Below are 20,793 nucleotides of genomic sequence, written 5' to 3'. Positions count from 1 at the left end.
AACCTTCAGAGCAGACTGAGTAGTTTCAGCCACCTGTCTGTGTCTGTTTGTTTTCCTCTGTTAATTTTAGCAAACAATACTTGTGCTCTGCAGGTTTTATGGGTATAACAACAGGGACCCAAAAGGAAAAGCTGTCAGTTTGAATATGCGAGGGTCATAGAGCTTAATACCAAATCCATAATCCAACCTTGTCTGCAACTTCACCTGTTGGTTTTGGGAGCAGGAGGAGGATAGGGTATCAACCTTTCATTTCCCTCAAGTTCCCTTCCTTTCCCCCCAAGTCCATATTTAACCCTGTCATGGAGGAAAACTAACTTTCCTTCTGAGTTACCCCAATTCCTCTCTATCCCTCAAGGTAGGACCAAGCATCTCTTCTTCCAGGAAACCTGATATCATGACCCAGACATGTAAAAACTCCTCTGAATTTATTATACCTTAAGGCACTGACTATATGCCCCACTCATCCCTTCTTGCATACCCCACCTGGTTTCTGCTTGTTTGGATCATAAGACTTAACCCTTCCTTGGGCTATATGCCAATAGAGAGTTGGTCACACCTGCACTCATGAGGAGTGGCCCTTGCCACAAACCTGAACACATTGTAAGCTCTCTATAACCTCTAAAGGTTGCCTATTCTTTCTAGGAGTATTTACATTTGAAAAAATTTTTCCAGATTCCAAGTGACTGAGTAAATAATGGTAATAAATGAGGCATCATCTGAGAGGACAGTTTGGAGAGGCCAAAGGCATTTCTTTCCAATTGTAGACCATGGATGCTGCCACTTTTAAGGAAGATTGTTAAAAGGGAGGCCACTTGTGGGAACCTGCTAGAATCACAGGCCTGAAATAAGGAAAGAAATGGGGCCCTAGGTGGCTCAGTCAGTTGAGTGTCCGACTTCAGCCCAGGTCATGATCTCACAGCTCATGAGTTCGAACCCCACGTCGGGCTCTGATGCTGACAGTTCAGAGCCTGGAGCCTGCTTCAGATTCTGTGTTTCCCTCTCTCTCTGCCCCTAACCCACTCGCATTCTGTCTCTGTCTCTCTCAAAAATAAATAAACATTTTAAAAAAAACAAAAAAGGAAAGAAAGGCTGCACCAAGGTATGGGGAACCCAGAGGGATGATGTTTCCTGTAGCCATAAGAATCTCCCACACATAGCAGCCTTCTTCAGGGATGTTGGTCAATGAACCAAGAGAGTCCAAGACTCTTGGCTAAGGAGAATAAGCTTCTGGATGTTGAGAAGGCAGGGAAATCCACTGGGAGGCAGGGGTTTGGGGCTTAGGAAAAATGTGAGGGCAGCGAATGGTCCTGGGATTATAGAAGAGACAGAGGTTCTGGGTTACTGCCACAGTTTATTTGTCAAGGAATTGAGGATACAACGGTTCAGGGAAGAGGGTTGTCAAGTAGGAAGACATTGTCCTGGGACCCCTTCTCTTTTCTCCTCTCATTTTCCAGCTGGGACAAGACAATGGTCCCACTGGACTTCAGCTAGTATTATTCTGATGCCCCTCTGGTGTCTGTCCCACAGCTCTTAGTGGTGGTTATGGGATGTCATGTAAGCACTTCCCTAGGGCTGGGTGTATAGTTCTCAGTGCCAGTCTCTGGAAGAGAGAAGGGGTAGGTAGTCAGTGGCCACATGGTGTAGTGAAATACATTTCTCTAAGTGCAACACCCTCCCAAACCCAGGAGGCAGGAATATCTTCTGTGGCTTAGAAGATGCCCACACAAGGCTTCTCTCTGATGTTTTAAGTCCAGTGAGCAAAGACACATAAATGACAGACCTCCTGAAGTTTGGATAAATCAGATAGGCCTGCAAGTAGAGAATGGGGGTTTGGGCTGGGATGAAGAAATGGGGGTCTCAATGTTGGTTTGGACACTGGGACTAGGGAGGCATAGTCTCCTTCTGTCTGTCCCCTCACAATTAGGGGGTCCCTAGTCTTTGAAAACTGAATGGCAAAAGAGTGGTGCTTTTAAGATCCTACCAGGTTCTGGGTTTTTCATGCAGGTATTTCCACAGATAGAAATGCAGCATTCATAGCCTATATCACAATTTGAGTTAAGCTGGCATTTTCTTCAGCATTTGTAGGCATTAGGAATCCAAGTGGCATTTTCTCAGATTTGCCTTTACCATAACTGAGAAGGAACACATGAGCAATGACTCCAAGAAGAAGACATTTTCCCATTCCTATCAGCCCCTTTAAGGCCCCAGGACCCATTCCATTGGTTTCTCTTCCTCTTCTACCTGTACAGCGATCTGGTGGCCTTTTCCATTCCTCGAGTCAAAATCCAGCTCCTATCCCCTAACGAATCCAGCAACCATGAAGTCACCTCCGTGGAACTTAACATCACAGGAACAGAGTCCTGAAACCCAATTCTCAGAACAAAGAGACCCAAGAGATCCTCTTGCCACCTGCTCTCATTTTACAGGGTTGGGAGAATGGATTACAGAGAAAAAAAGAACTGTCTTGTACTTTTTGTGTCTGGGCGAGACAGCCCTCCAAACCTAGCTGTTCCCCAGAAACCTTTGCCATCAGTTATGGATATACAATTTTCCACTTTATTGCTGATTTGAATTCTTTACCCCAAGAATTCCAAATTTCTCTTCAATAAGCATGTGTTTTATTTCTGCACCCCACGCCCAATGTTATAAAATACTCAATTCCCTAAGCAAAGGGCATATTTCAAGAAATACTTAGTACCCTTTTCCCAATGTGGTAGTCACCCTTGGAACTCCTAACTGGAGGACACAAACTCCTGGTGACTCAGTCTAAGCACCTTCCACGTGGGTTTTGAACCCTGTGGAGGTTTCCACTGCTAAGCTCCTTTTTTTAAAAATGCCATGTAGCCACCACAGTCCCCACAACACACATAAAAACATCATTACATGAAACATCAGGAGACCCTCAAACTTAAGAAGTGCACATTCAACTTTCCTCAGCATCCTGGCTTATAAAAGGAACCAATGCCTTCATATATATCAGTCAGTCCCTATTTCTTCTGCTTTCAACCCCTTCTTCATTTTGAAGCTCAACCAGAATACCTACTGTATTTTGGAGGCTTAGTTGTAGTCTTAGTTTTGTCTTTAAGACTTCCTGCCACTGGCGAGATCACCAGGCCGTAGAGTATCAGCAGCTGGAGAAACAACCCCTTCATGATGTGAACTCGGGATGTCTGAGTGTGAGCCTGGCAGGAGACCCAGGATTTCACCAGGTCCTGCTGGGGGTAGCGAAGGGCTTTGGGGTGTGGAAAACACGTGACTGGTCTCTCACTGCCCCATCTGGTTCTGCCTCCTCTCCTCCACGCACCACTCCTTGGCTGGGCACGGGTGTCTCCTGAGCTACTTGCCTTCTCCTTATGCTTTCTACTCCTCTCATTGCAGAAATGAATTCTTCATGGGGCGCCTAGGTGGCTTGGTCGGTTAAGCATCTGACTTCAGCTCAGGTCATGATTTCACGGTCCGTGAGTTCGAGCCCCACGTCGGGCTCTGTGCTGACAGCTCAGAGCCTGGAGCCTGTTTCAGATTCTGTGTCTCCCTCTCTCTCTGCCCCTCCCCTGTTCATGCTCTGTCTCTCTCTGTCTCAAAAATAAATAAACGTTAAAAAAAATTTTTTTTAATAAAAAAATAAAAAAAGAAATGAATTCTTCATAAGTTTATCATTTCTTATTTTAGAAATTTGAAAAACACAGAAAAGTACAACAAAAATAATAAGATACGATAAGCTATCCATTAGCTAGTCAGATAATAGGGTCATTTGCCTTTCATGAAAGGTAACTTTAGAATTGATGTGTCAATTAAAAAAAAACAGGTATTTATTGTAAAAGTATTTTGCTGTATTTTAAGAGCCATTAAAGAATATCAAATGTAAGGAAAGTAAAGTTTAAAAATCACTAGTGACTTTTAAAAACAATTTTTTTTAATGCTTATTTTTGAGAGACAGTGAGAGATGGGGAGGGGCAGAGAGAGAGAGGAAGACACAGAATCTGAAGCAGGCTCCAGGCTCGGAGCTGTCAGCACAGAGCCCAAGGCAGGGCCCAAACCCACAAGCTGTGAGATCATGACCTGAGCCGAAGTCGAACACCCAACCGACTGAGCCACCCAGGCGCCCCAAAGATCACCAGAGACTTTTAAAAATTGATCACAAACTTTGAAGTGGAACAATTTTTTCTAAGCCTGAATTTCCCCTACTTTTTCTGTGTTTCTCAAGAATTAGCTCCTAAATGATAACAGCACATTTCATTTTTAAAGCATACTTAATTTACAACTTTTGGAGATACACTAACTTTGTATCCCTCAATTCCATTAAGGTATTTTTAGGGAGTAACATCAGCAAGATGGCTGAATAAGTCACCCCTGCTTGAATCGTCCCCCTATAACAATTTGGCATCCACCCACAGACAGAAGTACCTCTGTGGAAGCTGTGGGATCAAGTTCCGTACATGAAGGGAGGTGAAGGAGTCTCACCCATAGGTTGGGTCATAGGCATAGAGACCTCGGTCTTGGCATGAGACCCTGAAGTGGCCTGTGAACTGGCACTCTCCCCTCTTGGCCACAGTCCAGGAGCCAGGGGAGAACCCTTATTTAGACAATCACCCACAAATGACAAGCTTTGTGGAAGTCCGGACGTGTAACAGAGATGTTCCATCACACTGTTGGGAAAAAAACAATCCAAGTGTGGACACATTGGAGAGGTTAAAAGTCACAGTTTGACTTTACCTGCATCATATCTATCCAGATTTTTAAAACAAATCCTCTAAGGAATTGTGCCTGCAAAAATGTTTAAGTTCTCCGTGAACCCAGGCAAGAGGAAGTATATATAGTCCCTGCGGCACACTTCAGCTTGTTCCACGCTCACATTATTGACACATATTGTGCATTATCGATTCATCTTCCGCACATTACTAAGTGAAGACATCTTCTACACAAATTAAACCTTATGAATGAGGTTGGCATGAGCCAAGGGGGACTGGAAAAGCCCACCATATTAGAAGAAAAGTTGCTAAGTGTTCAGCATTTGAGAATGATGAGCACATAAAAGGCCACATGATTCCTCTGTGGACAGGAAACTGAATTATGAAAGTTTGTAGGCTCTAGAAAGCTGTGGTGAGTCACCAGAGCATGGCATGATATTTTTTAATGCTAGTAAAATACATACGTAGATTGCTAAGCACAATCACCATGCGGGGGGAGTCAAGCACCGGGTTGATACAGCAAATTGTGATGGATAGCCTCAAATATCTCAAGAAGAAGGCAGTGGACAAAGGAGGTAGTTCTGTGAAGAAGGTGAATTTCAAAGAGTTGAGAAGAGTTTCAAGAGATTTGAGAAGAATGAAAGACTGCTTAATTTACGTACAGAAGATAAAGACAATGTATAAAGGCAAGTTTTGACTGTTCTGGTTTTCCAACAACCTTTTTTTCAACCACATCCACATCCCCACCTTCAGACACTTGATGGCTTCAGTTCTCAGACATTTTGTGATTCTTTGGCTAAATCAGCTGGGTTTGCATTCCTCACCCAGCCCCTGCCCTAAACTCCTAAGAATCTGGACATATACCCCAGGGAATCTGGGTTTGGTTTTTGGTTTTGGTGTTGGGTTTTGGTTTTGGTTTTGGTTTCAGGAGTAGATTTTAGTGATTCATCACTTATATAAAACACCCAGTGCTCATCACCAGTGCTCTCCTGATGAATGGATAAAGCAGATGTGGGGGACAGATAATAGATAGATAGATAGATAGATAATTACTCAGCCACCAAAAAGAATAAAATCTTGCAACAATGTAGATGAAACTAGAATGTATTATGCTAACCAAAATATGTCAATCAGAGAGGGACAAATACCATATGATTTCTCTTATATGTGAAATTGAAGAAACAAAACAGATGAACATATGGGGAGGGACGGTTTATGTTTTCTAATGAAGTAAGATACTTACTAGTTAGCCATTGCTTTCCAGCTTTTAATTCCTTGAAAATGCTCATTTACCATTTCCTCACCTCTTAAGGTGGGGTTTTTTTTCTCCTTCATCATTTTAGTGAGGTTTTAAGTGCAAGCAGAGGTAAACAGGATAAAGGCCCATCTAAAGATGCTCATGTCTTAGTCCCTGGAAACTGGGACAACCTGACCTGGCATGGTGAAGAGCAGGGACCTTGAGATGGGAGGCAGATGGGACGGGTATAACCATGAGTCCTTGAAAGCAGGCATGTTTCCTGACTGCAGTGAGTCAGAGGCCTGCAGAAGAAGGTGAGACCTGAAGCATGAGGACCCAGTTGGCCTTTGTTGGCTCTGTAGATAGAGGAACACAGCCCATGCCAAGGAATGTGAGTGGCCTCTAGAAGCTGAAAACAGACCTCAGCTGACAGCAGACAAGGGAATGGAGACCTCAGTCTCATAACATCAAGGACCTGAATTCTGCCCACGATCTAAATGAACACAGGGGGTGCCTGGGTGGCTCAGTCGGTTGAGCGTCCGACTTCAGCTCAGGTCATGATCTCACGGTTAACGAGTTCGAGCCCCTTGTGGGGCTCTGTGCTGACGGCTCCAAGCCTGGAGCCTGCCTCGGATTCTGTGTCTCCCTCTCTCTCTGCCCCTCCCCCGCTCATGCTCTGTCTCTTTCTGTCTCAAAAATAAATAAACATTTTTAAAAATTAAATAAATAAATGAACACAGACATGGGTCCTTCCATCTAGAAAGGAAATGCAAAAGGAGCGCAGCCCTGCTGACACTTTGATTGCAATCAGAAGAGACCTGTGTGGCACTTGCGACCTACAGAGCTGTAAGGTAATAATTTGCGTGGTTTAAGCTCCTAAATTTGTGGTGACTTGTTACAGCAGCCATAGGAAACAAATATTCATATTCAAATACCCTGTTTACCTGGTGGACCTGTTTTTGTGTTGGGATTTCCAACCTATCTGGATGTTTCTCTTTCTATCCTAACCCAGTCTTCTGGTGTCCACCTTTCTCTCCAAGTGCTTATACCTTCCCAGTGGACAAGATCTATTCTTACATTATTTAGCTTTTTCCCGAATTCTGAGGTTATGGAATGACTCCACACTCGTGATGGCCAAAGCTGAGCCTTTGTTATTTCAAACGCAAGACAAACATAGAGAAACAACTTTTCTCTCTCAATGACCAGTAATGGCTTTCAAAACTATTTGTGACCTCACATCCATGAACATGACTATCCTCACTGGTTTATTTTGTGATCCCTTCTCCCTGGGGAAATAAACCTCAGCTTCATGTTCTAGTTTCATGGTCAAAGGCCTTGATGGAAAAATAAGGAATTGCAAAGTAGAAAAAACAGGATCTAGATTAATATTTTTTTAAAATGGTGCACCATGGGGGTGCTTGGGTGGCTCGTCAGTTAAGCCTCCAACTTCAGCTCAGGTCACGATCTCATGATTTGTGGGTTTGAGCCCCATGTCAGGCTCTGTGCTGACAGCTCAGAGCCTAGAGCCTGCTTCGGATTCTGTGCCTCCCCCCTTCTCTACCCCACCCCTGCTTGCACTCTGTTTCTCTCTCTCTTTCTCAAAGATAAATAAACGTTAAAAAATTTTTAAATGCTGCACCACAACACCATATTTATTATTAAGTCCACAGAGTCTTTCCTCATCCAGTTTTGAGTAACACTATATTCCATTTCCATCTAGTTTGGCTATGGTTTGAATTTTCTTACTTTGATTTAACATTTGAATTAACTGTCTGAGTTTTATTCTTGGGTGAGGGTGATATTTCATATCTTGTTTAGTCCTGGTAGGTCATGAGGTGAGCTTGGAAATGGAAACTTCATGCCAAGGACAATGGAGCAAAGAGGCAAAGCAGCCTGGATCTTCCATCGTTTTGTGGTGTCTCCACACTTGTTTGGGACACCTAAATCCTGAATATTCCATGTGAACAAATATTGACCTATCTTATTTAAGCCACTATTTTCTTTGTTGTTGTAGTCATCATGTGCTCAAAACTAATCTGAACTGAAATACCAACCGAAGTATATGGTAATGTAGAATGGAGGCTTAAAAGTCTCTATTTTACTTCTTTCTCACACGCTGTCTCAGGAAGCTCCTGTGGAGTGTATGTTACCAAAATGAGGTCCTCAAGAAAAAGGGAGAGGAGGGATCTAGGAAATGGGCTCCTACTCCGGGAGGAATTGAAGTGCCTCCATGATGGTGAAGTGAAGTCCCCGGTGCTGCTGTGTATGGCCCTGGAGACCAGACAAGCTGGTGCAGAGGCTGAGGAATTCTGGAGCCCCTTCAGAGGAAAAGCAACTACTTACAGGATGATTAGGATGTACTATCTACAGCTGGGCATGCATTCTTTGGCTCTACTCTCCTACTACATGGGCACTCAAGTAGAAAGAGAAGGAGGAGACAAAAAGTATACAGTTCTGATATTCGGACTGTCAAGGAACTGTCTCCCTTAAAGTTATTTCCTTTTTTGGAATACTCCAGATGAACTGAACAAAATTCCTTGAGATGTTCAAAGGGAGGGAAATAGAAGGTGTCTGGAAATAAGAAAGTCAAAACTCCAAATTGAAGCAACACTTCACCTGGAGCAACACATCTTCTCTCCCTTCCATCTCTCAATGGCCCGGGATTACATTAAACAATCTCTTACAAAATGGTAACTTCTATTCAGTTTTCAGAGTTTCACCTGTGTCTGCTATTTCTTAAAAATAACCAGCGTAAAATAATCAATATGCCATAGAGGCAGATCTTGGGTTGGCAAAGTTTGCTCCCCCTCATAAGAAACATTTACACGTATGAGGAAAGTCTCCATTTGTAGACGTGTCTTCCTCTCTGTTAAGTGGAAAAGAAGGGTGACTTTCAACCCCTAGAAATTCTTTATCAATGGAGCCTGTAGCAGAAATCTGCATAACAACCAAACCTTTGTTCTTAGTGCCTTTCCTGGTGACTTCCCATAACTGGTCTTCCCCTTCCTTTCCACATCTTTTGTCTTCAGCTGAAGCAGGTTTTGAGGAGATCATTTGGGCCACTTGGGGAAGTTACTCAGTTTTCCTGGTCTCTCCCGTGTATATTGGAGGTATACACATTAGGAAAATTCAGTTTGTTTTTCTCCTGCTAATCTGTCTTTTACTGCAGGGGGGTTTCAAACCAGAACCCAGAAGGGTAGAGGAAAAATTGCTTTCCTCCCCTGTAATATCCTGGATATCCAAGAGGAAAATGCTTTCCGTCCCTGATCCTTCCTTTGAGGGTCCCTAACCTTTTGTTCTTCTCTACCTCTTTTGTCATGAAGGAATAACCACCCTCACTCAATCCAGTTCCAGTTCCAAGTCCTTCTTATCCCTAAGGGTCAAAACAAAGCCCAGCCCTGAGCCCCTGAGTCTTTGTGCTTTGGATAACTCTGAGCTCTAAGGCACTACAATTAAAGTAGAAAATAATTGTTTGCAAGGGAGGGGTTTAGTCACGTGAGAGGAGGACTTGTCTGCAGAAGCCCAAGTCCCAGAGAACAGGCCATGGTCAGGTACAGGCATAGGGGATGGGGGAAAAGGCCCCTTGCTTGGCCAGTGGAAGCAGGAAGGGCCCAGGATAACCACCCAGCTCTCCAGAGAAGCCTGTGGCAGACTGAGAGCTCTCCTTTCTGGCCAGAGTCATGCCAACCCAGGCTCTGCTGCCCATCCTTCTCCTCTCTGTGCTGTTGCTACAGGCCCAGGGAGGGCACCGTAAACTGAACAGGATGCAGAATAGGTGATGGACTAAGGGGGTGGGGAGGGAAGGGAGCCAGGAGGGGCTGTGTCCCTTCTGAGGGAGACCTGGGAATTGGAGCCTTTCAGCACATTCTGCTCTTGATGAGGTTTTGGGGTGATGGTGGGGTTCGTGAGGTCTGGAGCCGACAGCCAAGAAAGAATTCTTGAAGATGTCTTTGGTGCAAAAAGGTGATTTTATTAAAGCACGGGAACAGGACCAGTGGGCAGGAAGAGCTTCACTGGGGTTGTGTAGAACCATGGACTTGGGGGAGGTAAAGTCAAAAGGGAAGTTTCCAAAGAGACTTTCATAAGCTAAAGACTCACAGATTACTGGAGGCCTAGCTATTGTCAAGCTAAGGTTGTTTTTCCTTCTAGCAAAGCATTAAGGTGGTAGGGCCTTCTAGGACAAATGTTCCTGGAGAAATGTACTACTCTATATTTGCCTCAAGTACTTGTTGATGGGCTGCAGGTTATAAGGAAATTTAATTTTACCTGCCATTTCCTTCTTGCCTTTAATCCTTCCCCACATCACTATGGAGGGGAGGGTGATATTAGGGACTCCAGGAAACTGGGTCTATAGATTTCTAGAGACTAGGCTATTGATAAATTTGCTAAATTTTTAAAATTTATTTAAATTTTAATTTACTAAGATATTTGTAAACTGATGGAGACCCATGTCCTGTATGACTGTGATCTTTATCAGTTAGTCATTTGTTTTCTGTCCTTTCCTTTGTACTTGTGCAGTTAGGAGTGTCTGAGGAATATCTCATATCCCACCTGGGGGTGGGGGGTAATGCTAGCTTGTGCTTGGCCCTCAGCCTGCCTTATGGTCCCTCATCACTCTGACCACAGCACTATGAAGATTCTGGGTCCTCCCAAACGATAGCCCTCTGTCCCCTTTACGCAGCACCAGGAACACTGATGGGGGTGGAGGGGGAAACTGTCTTTTGACTCTCCATCCCAAGTACCCAGACACTAAACAGTACACTCAGTAGTGAAAGGTACATCAGGGCTGAGAATCACTTGGGGAAACCAAACAATTATTCTTGGATTTCTGTACTTCTGTGACCTGTAAACATCCAATAATATTGATGGGAATGGGTACAGAAAGAAAGGGCCCTGGGAAAGTAAGTTTTGGGGTGTACACAGTCAAGTCGAAGTTCTCATCAGAGGGACCGGGATGGTGGCAGCGGAAGGGAAACAGCGCAAGTGGTATTTTCTGGGAAGGGGCAGGGGTCCTGGACACAGTGACAGGCACAGGAGAGAGGGGGGAAAGTGACAGGTCCTCTTCTTCTCTGGACCCTGCAAATCCTGGGGAGTGAGAGGGTCTGCGGGATGTCTCAGACGTTGCTGAGTTCTCAGAGGGTAGATTCTATGGGGGGTAGCTTCACCCAAGCCATGACTTACAAGGGATACAGGTTCCTGGCTGCAGACAATGGAGAAGGCCCAGGAAGGCCAGGCATTGAGATCTGTTGGGGCGGTGGGCTAAATGGGTCAGGGGCATTAAGGAATCTACTCCTGAAATCATTGCTTCGCTATATGCTAACTAATTTGGATGTAAATTTTAAAAAATAAAAAATAAAGTTAAAAAAAAAAAGTAGTGAAATGGAGTTGAAAAAGCTAAAAGCCACTGTTGATAAATGAGTTTATTTGTCAAGGATTTGCTCCTGCCCAGCCCTCAGTGAGAACAGACTGGTGTCCAGCTGGAAGATTAGGGTTTTAGATGTCTTTCAAAGATTTCCTGTAAGACAGAAAGGTTATACACTCAGAGGTTAGGGAACTCTGAGGAACAAGCATTCATTCCCAAGCTTAATATTACCCATCTATGGCAGACCCTGGGACAGGAGTACTTTTTGTAACAAGAAAAAGTCCACTTCTGAGGTGGGGAGGTGGGTTTGGTTCATTGAACAGAGAAACATAGAGATTTGGGGCCTGGCTGAGCCAAAAGGGCTCATAGAAAGGTCTGACTATAGAGGCAATGGTTAGAAATTTGGACAAAAATCAGGAAAAGAGCAAACAATTGAGCAATATAATGAGAACAACATAGGCATTGATTATATAACGAACAATATGCCCCAACCTGGTATCTTGGTTTATTTGCCAGTGAACTGCTGTCCAGGTTTAGGGTACATTGTCTTCCACTATTTTTGTGCCTAGGATTTAGGGTGCTTCGGTCTTCTGTTTATGAATAACAGCATCTGAGAATCAGTGAAGATCCATGCCCAAACACACCTCCCAACTCACTTTATTTTTCCAGCAGATGTTTCCACAATAGGTCCAGCAGCATGTGTGATTTTTGTTTATACATTTAAAGGTTCCAGAACACTTCTTGGTGCATTCAAGGACATTTGGCTGTCCCCAGCACTCCTCAAGTAACATGTCAGCCCCTGTAATTGAGATGAGATGGGAAGAGGCTCACAGGGGCTACATAGCCAAGGTGGGAAGAGAAGTCCTTCATGAGCTTAACAGCCCCTCCTAGAATCAAAGCCCCACCAAGCCCCACCTGACTATCCATCTGCCTTATGAGAAAATCCCCCTCCTGAGCTTCCTCATTGTGTCTTCACAGATCTCTGCCTTCTCTGCTCCCACAGACCTCTGGGCCCTCATCAAGCATCCTGGAGACAGGACTCCTCATACTCCCCATGTTCATGTGTCATCCTATAAAATCTACATTTCTGTAATAGGAGGGGCCCAAGGCAGCCTCTACCCTTATTACCATACTTAATTCCTAGTGTGGGAAGCCAGACCAGGGAGAGTAAGGAACAGATTCTTTCTCTTTTTCGTCTCTTCCTTGCTGACTCCACCTTTAAGAACAGCTTCTCACCAAATTCTCTCTCTCACTCAATTTTCTTGGTACCCTCGACTGATTCCATTTTCTCATCACATGGCCCCCAACTTTGCCCCACTAGGGCCCCATCTCATGTCTCTTCTCTATCTTTTCATATTCAGAAAGATCCTGCCACTGAAACTAAGTGTATATATTAAGAAATCCCCATATGGGACTCATTAAAGTACACACAAGCTAAGACACAGAGCTTCTGGAAGTACAAAAAGTTATGGTAGCCTGACATGGGAAAATATTATATCCTTATAACATATGAAATGTACATAAAAGGTGACAGGTACCCATTGCCACTTTCAAGGTTGGAGAGGAAGCATCAAAGGACCTCAACTTGGACACTTCTTGGACTCTGTGCGTAAGAAAGTCTCTGAATCTCCACTAGGTGTTCCAGGGAAGGTCCTGAGTCCTGAGTCAGATGTGCCAGACACAATACCCCTTCACTTATCCAGAAAAAAGCACAGTACCCCCCACCCCTTTGACTCCCCAGCCCAGCCTAGTCACCTACAGCTGTGTTTTTCTTTTATCACTCCCAGCACAGACAGTAGCACCATACAGAGGAATGTCATGAGTTGAGGCGTCCAGAGCTTCATGATGCTGACCGTATGTGTCTGAATATATACTGTCAGGATGTTTTCCCCTTTCCAGCTGCTGCTGGAGACCAAGAAGTATAAACAGAGTTGTGAAGCAAGAAGACGTGCTCATAGAATTTCCTTACTCTTTGTCTACTCATTCCTCCTTGCCTCTACCCACTTGGCAAAAGGCACACACCTAAGCTGAACACTGGCTTTGCTAAAAGGTTTCTCTCCATCTCACACTTCATGCCTTCCTTTTGCAGAAAAAAAAAATTATTTTGAAAATGTGTTTTTAAAAATGTGCTGCCTTCCCTTGATTAGAAGATAATTTAGATCCAGCTTACAAAATTCTTAAAACATAAAAAAATACAAAGAAGACAATGAAATATTTCTAGTAACCCCACTATATTGGTGTATGTTATTCTATCTTTTATATGTGCACATAAAGCTGAAATCAGGCTATCTGGCTTGACTTTTTATATATATATATGATATATGTATACAGCATATATATATATCTTATATATATGATATATGTATATATTATTTATTTATATATCTTGACTTTTTATTTAAAAATGTGTAACTTGGTATTAAAATTAAAGTTTTGGCCAAGACCTTCAGAGAGACCGTAAAGTGAGCATGTGAGACCAATCAACTTGTACTTTCAAGAAGATGTGCTCAAAAATCACCTGCAAAAAAATATGTCAAATTCCTAGTCATTTTCTACCTTTAAAAAAGTCAGAGTTTTAAGAGTCACCAACCCCTTTTTGGCCATTTTTCTCTCTCATTTTTAAAGAATGCTGTGCTCTTTTATTTTCTTTTTTAAAGTTTATTTACCTTGAGAGAAAGAGAGAGAGAGATGAGGGGGTAGAGAGAGAAAGGGAAAGAGAGAGAATCTTAAGCAGGCTTCGCACTGTCAGCACAGAGCCCAATGCAGGGCTCAAAATCAAGATCCGTGAGATCATGACCTGATCTGAAATCAAGAGTCAGACACTTAACTGAGGGAGTCACCCAGGTGCCCCAACTGCTGTGCTCTTTTAATTCCAAGTCACCAGAAAGGCTTTAAGAATACCTCCCATAGAGCTTTTTATGCACCCCCAAGGTTTTGTGGAGACATAGTAGCAGGTGTCTGAGTCACACCAGAGAAACAAAGGGTAGGACACTGGCTGAAATGACCTATGGCCACAAGCAAGAGACTACAGCTTGTGCTATGGCATTTGATAAGGCAACATATGGAAGAAAGCCAGTGTAGGTTTGCACTAGCTTCATGTCAGGTGGGCTGCCTGGGAAGGCCAGGGGACCTCAGCATAAAGAAGTAGAAAGTGAGTAGCCAGATGCCTAGGGCCTGGGAAAGGTATCAGAAAGGAGGTAGATTCCGCCATATCAAGAGAACCACAGGTGAGAAACTTGCATCAGTTGGGGTGGGGGGAAAACTCAAAGAATCCTTGAAACCACCCACAATAGAGCAAACTTTAAGCAATACTAAGCCCAGAAAGCACAAAGCACAAAGGTGCAATCCTCCCTGCCAGAAAGAACCATCCTGACCCCCTCTCCTCCTCTCCCTCCTCCCACCTCCAAAATGGCACTTAGCCAGCTGCAGGAGAAGAGGAAACTGTCCACTCTCTTCCCCAGTTGCAGGTTTCTTGGTGTGGGGGAAGCCACAATTTCAATTCAATTTTAGTATTTTGACTATTGCATGGGCTCAGACTCTTTTTATATATTCTAAAGTCTAGAAAAGTCAAGTTCTACACCCAAGGTCTCACAGGGAGGTAGGGAAAAAAAAGTAGCTTTTATAAATAAATTTAAATGAGACAAAGGACAAGCTTTTCACCATACTATCAATAACACTCTCTGTGAATATTTTCCCAATATTCTAGTTACATATAGCATTCATACTTCCCCATTGATCATAAGGTATCTGAAAATTTGTAATATCTGAAAATTTCTCTTCATTAGGAAAAAGTGTCAGTAGGAATATTGCAACTGAAATTCAGTTAAATCCAGTATTAGCTTCAGAGCACAAATGTCTAGCTCCAGAAGTCCTGAGTAAAGGGTACTGCCTATTACGAACCCTACATAGTTGTTGCCAGTTTTCTTCTCCATTAAAATTGGTTTATTCTGCAAATAGGACGCTCATCTTGTCTCACCATAAAAGGGAAATTCCCTCCCACTCGTTACCACACTGAAGACTGTCAATATCATATAAGACAGAGAACAAAACATGTGCATTGGAATCAGAGAGACCTGGGCTTGAAACCTGACCCCAACGCGTTGAGCTTAATTGAAATTTTGAAATTGGCCTACCACCTAACTTCTCAGAGCCTCAGTTTCCCTACCTGTAACATGGAGGTGATATTATAATCCACATTGCAAATGTTGAGTGTAGAAAGTACCACGCATAGGGTCTGGCACATGGAATGCACAAAATAAATGGCCGCTATTTTGATTATTAAGCTCAGACTCTCTTTTCTTCTCCAGAAGAGTAAACATTGACCTCGTTGACTTTATTGTGGTCTTTTTTTTTTTTAACTATTTGACCTTTTTGGAATTAGTTCTAGTGAGTGATCATAGCACAATTATCAATTTCATTAAATTTAACATTGACAAAATATACTTTTATACACTTATCTAAGCTACTATCAGTATTCCATTTTACAAATTCACCCAGTAATGTCCTTTGTCTTATACAACATTGAAATTTTTGAATAGCAGAGCCAAACTTTTCTTTTAGTTGAACATTCCTCATTTTGGGCTTTGTCTGAAATTTCTTATGATTAGACTCAGGTTATACATGCTCAGTGGGAATATTACATAATCAATACATAGTATCCTTGTCAGGGTATCATGCATGAAGGGACACAGTGTCTATCCACGTCATCTTTCTCTCTCTTAGTCTCTCCATTTGAACAAAAAGGACAATAATTTCTTCCATATAGGCATAGGGTTGGCGTGATCTGGAGGCATGATTTAGACAGGGAACTCATCCAACCAAACCACAAACAAAAGTGTTTGCAAGTTCCCAATTCTAGCCCCAAGACTCTGACCTCTACCTACCTCTGAAGATGTTCGAGTTGGAAGCTGGTAGCTATTTGACTGGTGGCTCTTCCTCCTGGTCTCTGGGAATGCCAGAGCCCCTGCACAGGGCAGACGATGAGCAGAATAGATTTCAAACACTCAGAATGTAATTATTGTTCTGGCTGTGACAGATCTGGGAGTTCTGCCCCAAGCCATAAGTTGGGTACATTTAGAACATTATGACTGAATTCCTATTCAAGTGGTACTTTCTTTTTCCCTTTCTTTTTGCTGCAGGTAGCATAGACAGAAGCAGATCACTGTGGAATTGCAGGAGCCTCCTGCACTCCACCAACACACACATTTCTGGAAGGCTGGGTGATTGTGGAGGTGGGAGAGGATCTATGTAGCTAATTTTCTGTAGCATCTATGTGAAGATTTTTGTAAAGCCCCATCCGTCTTTGATATTAATTTCTCCATTGCTAGGATCAGCCTACATTACTTTATCACCAGTGTCTTGTGACTTTTGTGCTGATGAGAAGAGAGAGGTCTGCCAAGAAAGCTTGCAAAAGTCCACATAACATAGAAATTTAAAACACAGACTTAAGCCCCTCTTTGGGTGAGCTCCGCTTCCCTCTCTCTCTCTCTCTCGCTCACTTGCGCCCACTCTCATAAATACATACATTTGTACACACACACACACACACACACACACACACACACACAGACTTTATCTGGATCCAAATCCTAGCTTCCACTTACTTGGGCAAGTCACCAATCTTCTCTGCACCCTAATTTCCTCATTTGCTAATGGGGATAATAATAGCACTTTCCAACCAATAAGGTTGTTGTGAAGGCTCCAGGAGTGATTATGTGTTAAGCACTTAGAGCCAAAGTCTGGCATAGAGTCTATGTTTGTTTGTTAAATAAACAAATGAAACACTCGCCCAATGAAGTGTTGAGAATCATTCAGTTTAAGAGCAAATTTACTATGTGTCAGATACGTAACATGTATTAATTAATACATACTTTCAATGACACTATGAGTTTAGTACTACTATTATTCTTATTTCACAGATACAGAAACTGAGGCACAGAAGAGTTAAGCAACTTGCCCAAGGCCACACAGCTAGGAAGTGCCAGGTACAGGATTTAAAAGGAAGTGAGTCTAGAGCCATGTATGCCAGATGGTCAAGTCCCCAGTTTCTCTTGAGAGAGAGACAGAGAGACTGAGCACGAGTGGGGGAGGGGCAGAGAGAGAGGGAGACACAGAATCCAAAGCAGGCTCCAGGCTCTGAGCTGGCAGCACGGAGCCCAACACAGGGCTCAAATTCACGAACCTCAAGATCATGACCTGAGCCGAAGTCAGATGCTCAACTGACTGAGCCACCCAGATCCCTTACCTATAACTAATCTGAAAAACTGAATCAAAAATCTCAGCAAAAACCTCCACCAAAGAGAAGTTCTGGACCTCAACAAAATAATATCAAACTGAACTGAGCAGTGTACTAAAAGGATTATACATCACTCACGATCAAGTTAAATTTATTCCTGAAATGCAAGAATACTTTAATATATGAAAAATGATTGACATAATATACCACATTAAAAGAATGGAAGGGAAAAAAAAACACACGATCATCTCAATTGATGCAGAAAAATCACTCAACAAATCTCAACAGCCTTTCATAATAAAAACAAACTGGGAGTAGAACACCACCTCAACATAATTAAAGCCATATATAAAAAACCTGGGAACACCATGGAAGGTTGTGTGTCTCGCATCCATGAAATACAACCAGATCAACACTAAACCATTCTGCACACCTAGAAAACTGAATTGAGGATTAACACAACAATCTGCACAACATGAACCACAGAACTCAGCAGATACGTGGTGCAGAGAGATGAACTGGGGGAGAGAGAAGCCGCTGAGGGCAGGGAGCTGTTTTTTGCTTGTGGAGAGAGGACGGAGATGGGGGGGGTAGAATGTGGGAAAGCACCCCCCCCCAAAAGCAGCTGGAGAGAAAGTGGAAAAGTGGAAACAGCTGCAGGGACTGAACTAAAAAGGAAGAAAAGAGAAAGGAGAGGGTTTAAATTCCATTAAGACTATAAACAGGGAACGCAGAGTCTGAAACTCTGCAGCTTGATACCTGGCGGTGCTCTGGTGAGAAGGGTGCAGAGCGAAGTCCAGGGGTCTTCGGGCCACAGGGGAGAGGCGATTTCCCTCTCTGGAGGACATCTGGTAGAGGCTGTGTGCCCCAGTGGACCCGGGTGAACAACCACATTCGCTGGTGCTGGACTAAGGTCGCTGGGGGTGAAGCCTGGTGCCAAATGCGTGTTGTGATTTTCCATAATCCCTGAAGCGCTGCTGCTACACGATCGTGTGAACTCTTTCTGGAGCAGGCTGGCACCCGGCCGGGTCTCTGGGCTTCGGCAGCAGCACAGTCCCGCCAACGTTCCTGGGTGCCTCTGGCACCCGGCCACTGCTCGGTGAGACCCTTTCGCAGAGGGGCAGGATGGGTCAAAGCCGCAGCCCTTCAGAAGTAAGGGGTCGGGAAACACGGCCACATCTGAGAGAAAACTCAGGAGAGAGGTGCTGCCTGGGACTTGGTCAGGACTGTGTAAAAGCGGGGAGTGGATGGAAGCTGGAGACAAAGGACCGGTGCGCAATTGGGGGTCCGGCAGAACAGAGTTACAACACTAGAGACCGGGTAGCTGGGTGACGCCATTTTCACTGCTCCCGCGCATGCGTGTACACACCTACAGGCGCCACAACAATTCACACCAATAAGCTGAGCAGCGCCATCTAGTGGAGAACGGAGCCATTACACTAAGCCCCACCCACTGGGCCAACCTCGCCCTTCAGGAACACAAATCTCTCCACCTGCTTAGTTTACAGACAATAAAGCGCTTCATAGTTTGACTTCTAGGGGAAAACGAAGTAATTTCAATCGTATTTCAGTCTGCTTGCAGGTCCATCTATTCATTTTTCTTTTTTTTCCCCTTTGTCATTTCATTTCTTTTTCTTGAATACAGAAAGGGAAAAAAAATTATTTTTATTTTCAATTTCTATTAAAAATATTTTTCTTTAATTTTTTCTACACTGAAAACTATAGAAGGCTTATGAAAGAAATTGAAGAAGACACAAAAAAATGGAAAAAGATTCCATGCTCCTGGATAGGAAGAACAAATATTGTTAAAATTTCAATACTAGGGGCGCCTGGGTGGCTCAGTCGGTTAAGTGGCCAACTTCGGCTCAGGTCACGATCTCACGGCTTGAGAGTTCTAGCCCCGTGTCGGGCTCTGTGCTGACAGCTCAGAGCCTGGAGCCTGTTTCAGATTCTGTGTCTCCCTCTCTCTCTCTGACCCTCCCCCATTCATGCTCTGTCTCTGTCTCAAAAAGAAATAAACATTAAAAAAAATTTTTTTTAAATGTCAATACTAACCAAAGCAATCTACATATTCAATGAAATACCTTTCAAAATAACACCAGCATTCTTCACAGGGCTGGAACAAACAATCCTAAAATTTGTATGGAACCAGAAAAGACCCCGAATAGCCAAAGCAATCTTGAAAAAGAAAACCAAAGCAGGAGGCATCACAATCCCAGACTTAAAGCTGTATTACAAAGCTGTAATCATCAAGACAGTATGGTACTGGCACAAAAACAGACACTCAGATCAATGGAACAGAATAGAGAACCCAGAAATGGACCCACAAACGTATGGCCAACTAATCTTTGACAAAGCAGGAAAGAATACCCAATGGAATAAAGACAGTCTCTTCAGCAAGTGGTGCTGGGAAAACTGGGCAGCAACATGCAGAAAAACGAACCTGGACCACTTTTCTTACAGCATACACAAAAATAAATTCAAAATGGATGAAAGACCTAAATGTAAGACAGGAATCCATCAAAATCCTCGAGGAGAAAGCAGGCAAAAACCTCTTTGATCTTGGCTGCAGCAACATCTTACTCAGCACATCTCCAGAGGCAAGGGAAACAAAAGCAAAAATGAACTACTGAGACCTCATCAAAATAAAAAACTTCTGCACAGCAAAGGAAACAAGCAGCAAAACTAAAAGGCAACCAACGGAATGGGAAAAAATATTTGCAAACAACATATCAGATAAAGGGTTAGTATTCAAAATCTTTAAAGAACTTCTCAAACTCAACACCCAAAAAACAAATAATCCAGTGAAAAAATGGGCAAAAGACATGAATAGACACTTCTCCAAAGAAGACATCCAGATGGCCAACCGACACATGAAAAAATGCTCAACTTCACTCCTCACCAGGGAAATACAAATCAAAACCACAATGAGATACTACCTTACACCTGTCAGAATGGCTAACATTAACAACTCAGGCAATAACAGATGTTGGCAAGGATGCAGAGAAAGAGGATCTCTTTTGCATTGTTGGTGGGAATGCAAGCTGGTGCAGCCACTCTGGAAAATAGTATGGAGTTTCCTCAAAAAGTTAAAAATATAACTACCCTACAACCCAGCAATAGCACTACTAGGTATTTATCCAAGGGATACAGGTGTGCTCTTTCAAAGGGGCGCATGCACCCCAATGTTTATAGCAGCGCTATCAACAATAGCCAAAGTATGGAAAGAGCCAAAATGTCCATCAACTGACGAATGGATAAAGAAGATGTG

General features: G+C 43.3%; 1 protein-coding gene across 6 annotated transcripts in view; it reads right to left on the bottom strand.

Annotated features, from left to right (window-relative positions):
- Positions 1-5,954: 5,954 nt before the first annotated feature.
- Positions 5,955-20,793, bottom strand: part of WFDC11 (WAP four-disulfide core domain 11) — an 82,511-nt gene continuing 67,672 nt past the window's right edge. For 4 of the 6 annotated variants that reach the window (XM_053199895.1, XM_053199891.1, XM_053199894.1 and 1 more), the window contains 3 exons: positions 16,171-16,250; positions 13,047-13,192; positions 5,955-12,086 (listed from right to left, as the gene is read on the bottom strand). In XM_053199895.1, the coding sequence (XP_053055870.1) occupies positions 11,905-12,086; positions 13,047-13,192; positions 16,171-16,250 (408 nt within the window). In that variant the 3' untranslated portion in view covers positions 5,955-11,904. The remainder of the gene's footprint in view (positions 12,087-13,046; positions 13,193-16,170; positions 16,251-20,793) is intronic. The other 2 variants (XM_053199893.1, XM_053199892.1) reach the window with 2 other exon arrangements.

This window comes from Acinonyx jubatus, chromosome A3 (genome assembly GCF_027475565.1).
Source record: "Acinonyx jubatus isolate Ajub_Pintada_27869175 chromosome A3, VMU_Ajub_asm_v1.0, whole genome shotgun sequence".
Classification (NCBI taxonomy): Eukaryota; Metazoa; Chordata; class Mammalia; order Carnivora; family Felidae; genus Acinonyx; species Acinonyx jubatus.
Note: the sequence above shows the minus strand (reverse complement) of the source record. Positions and strands in the feature narration are given on the sequence as shown.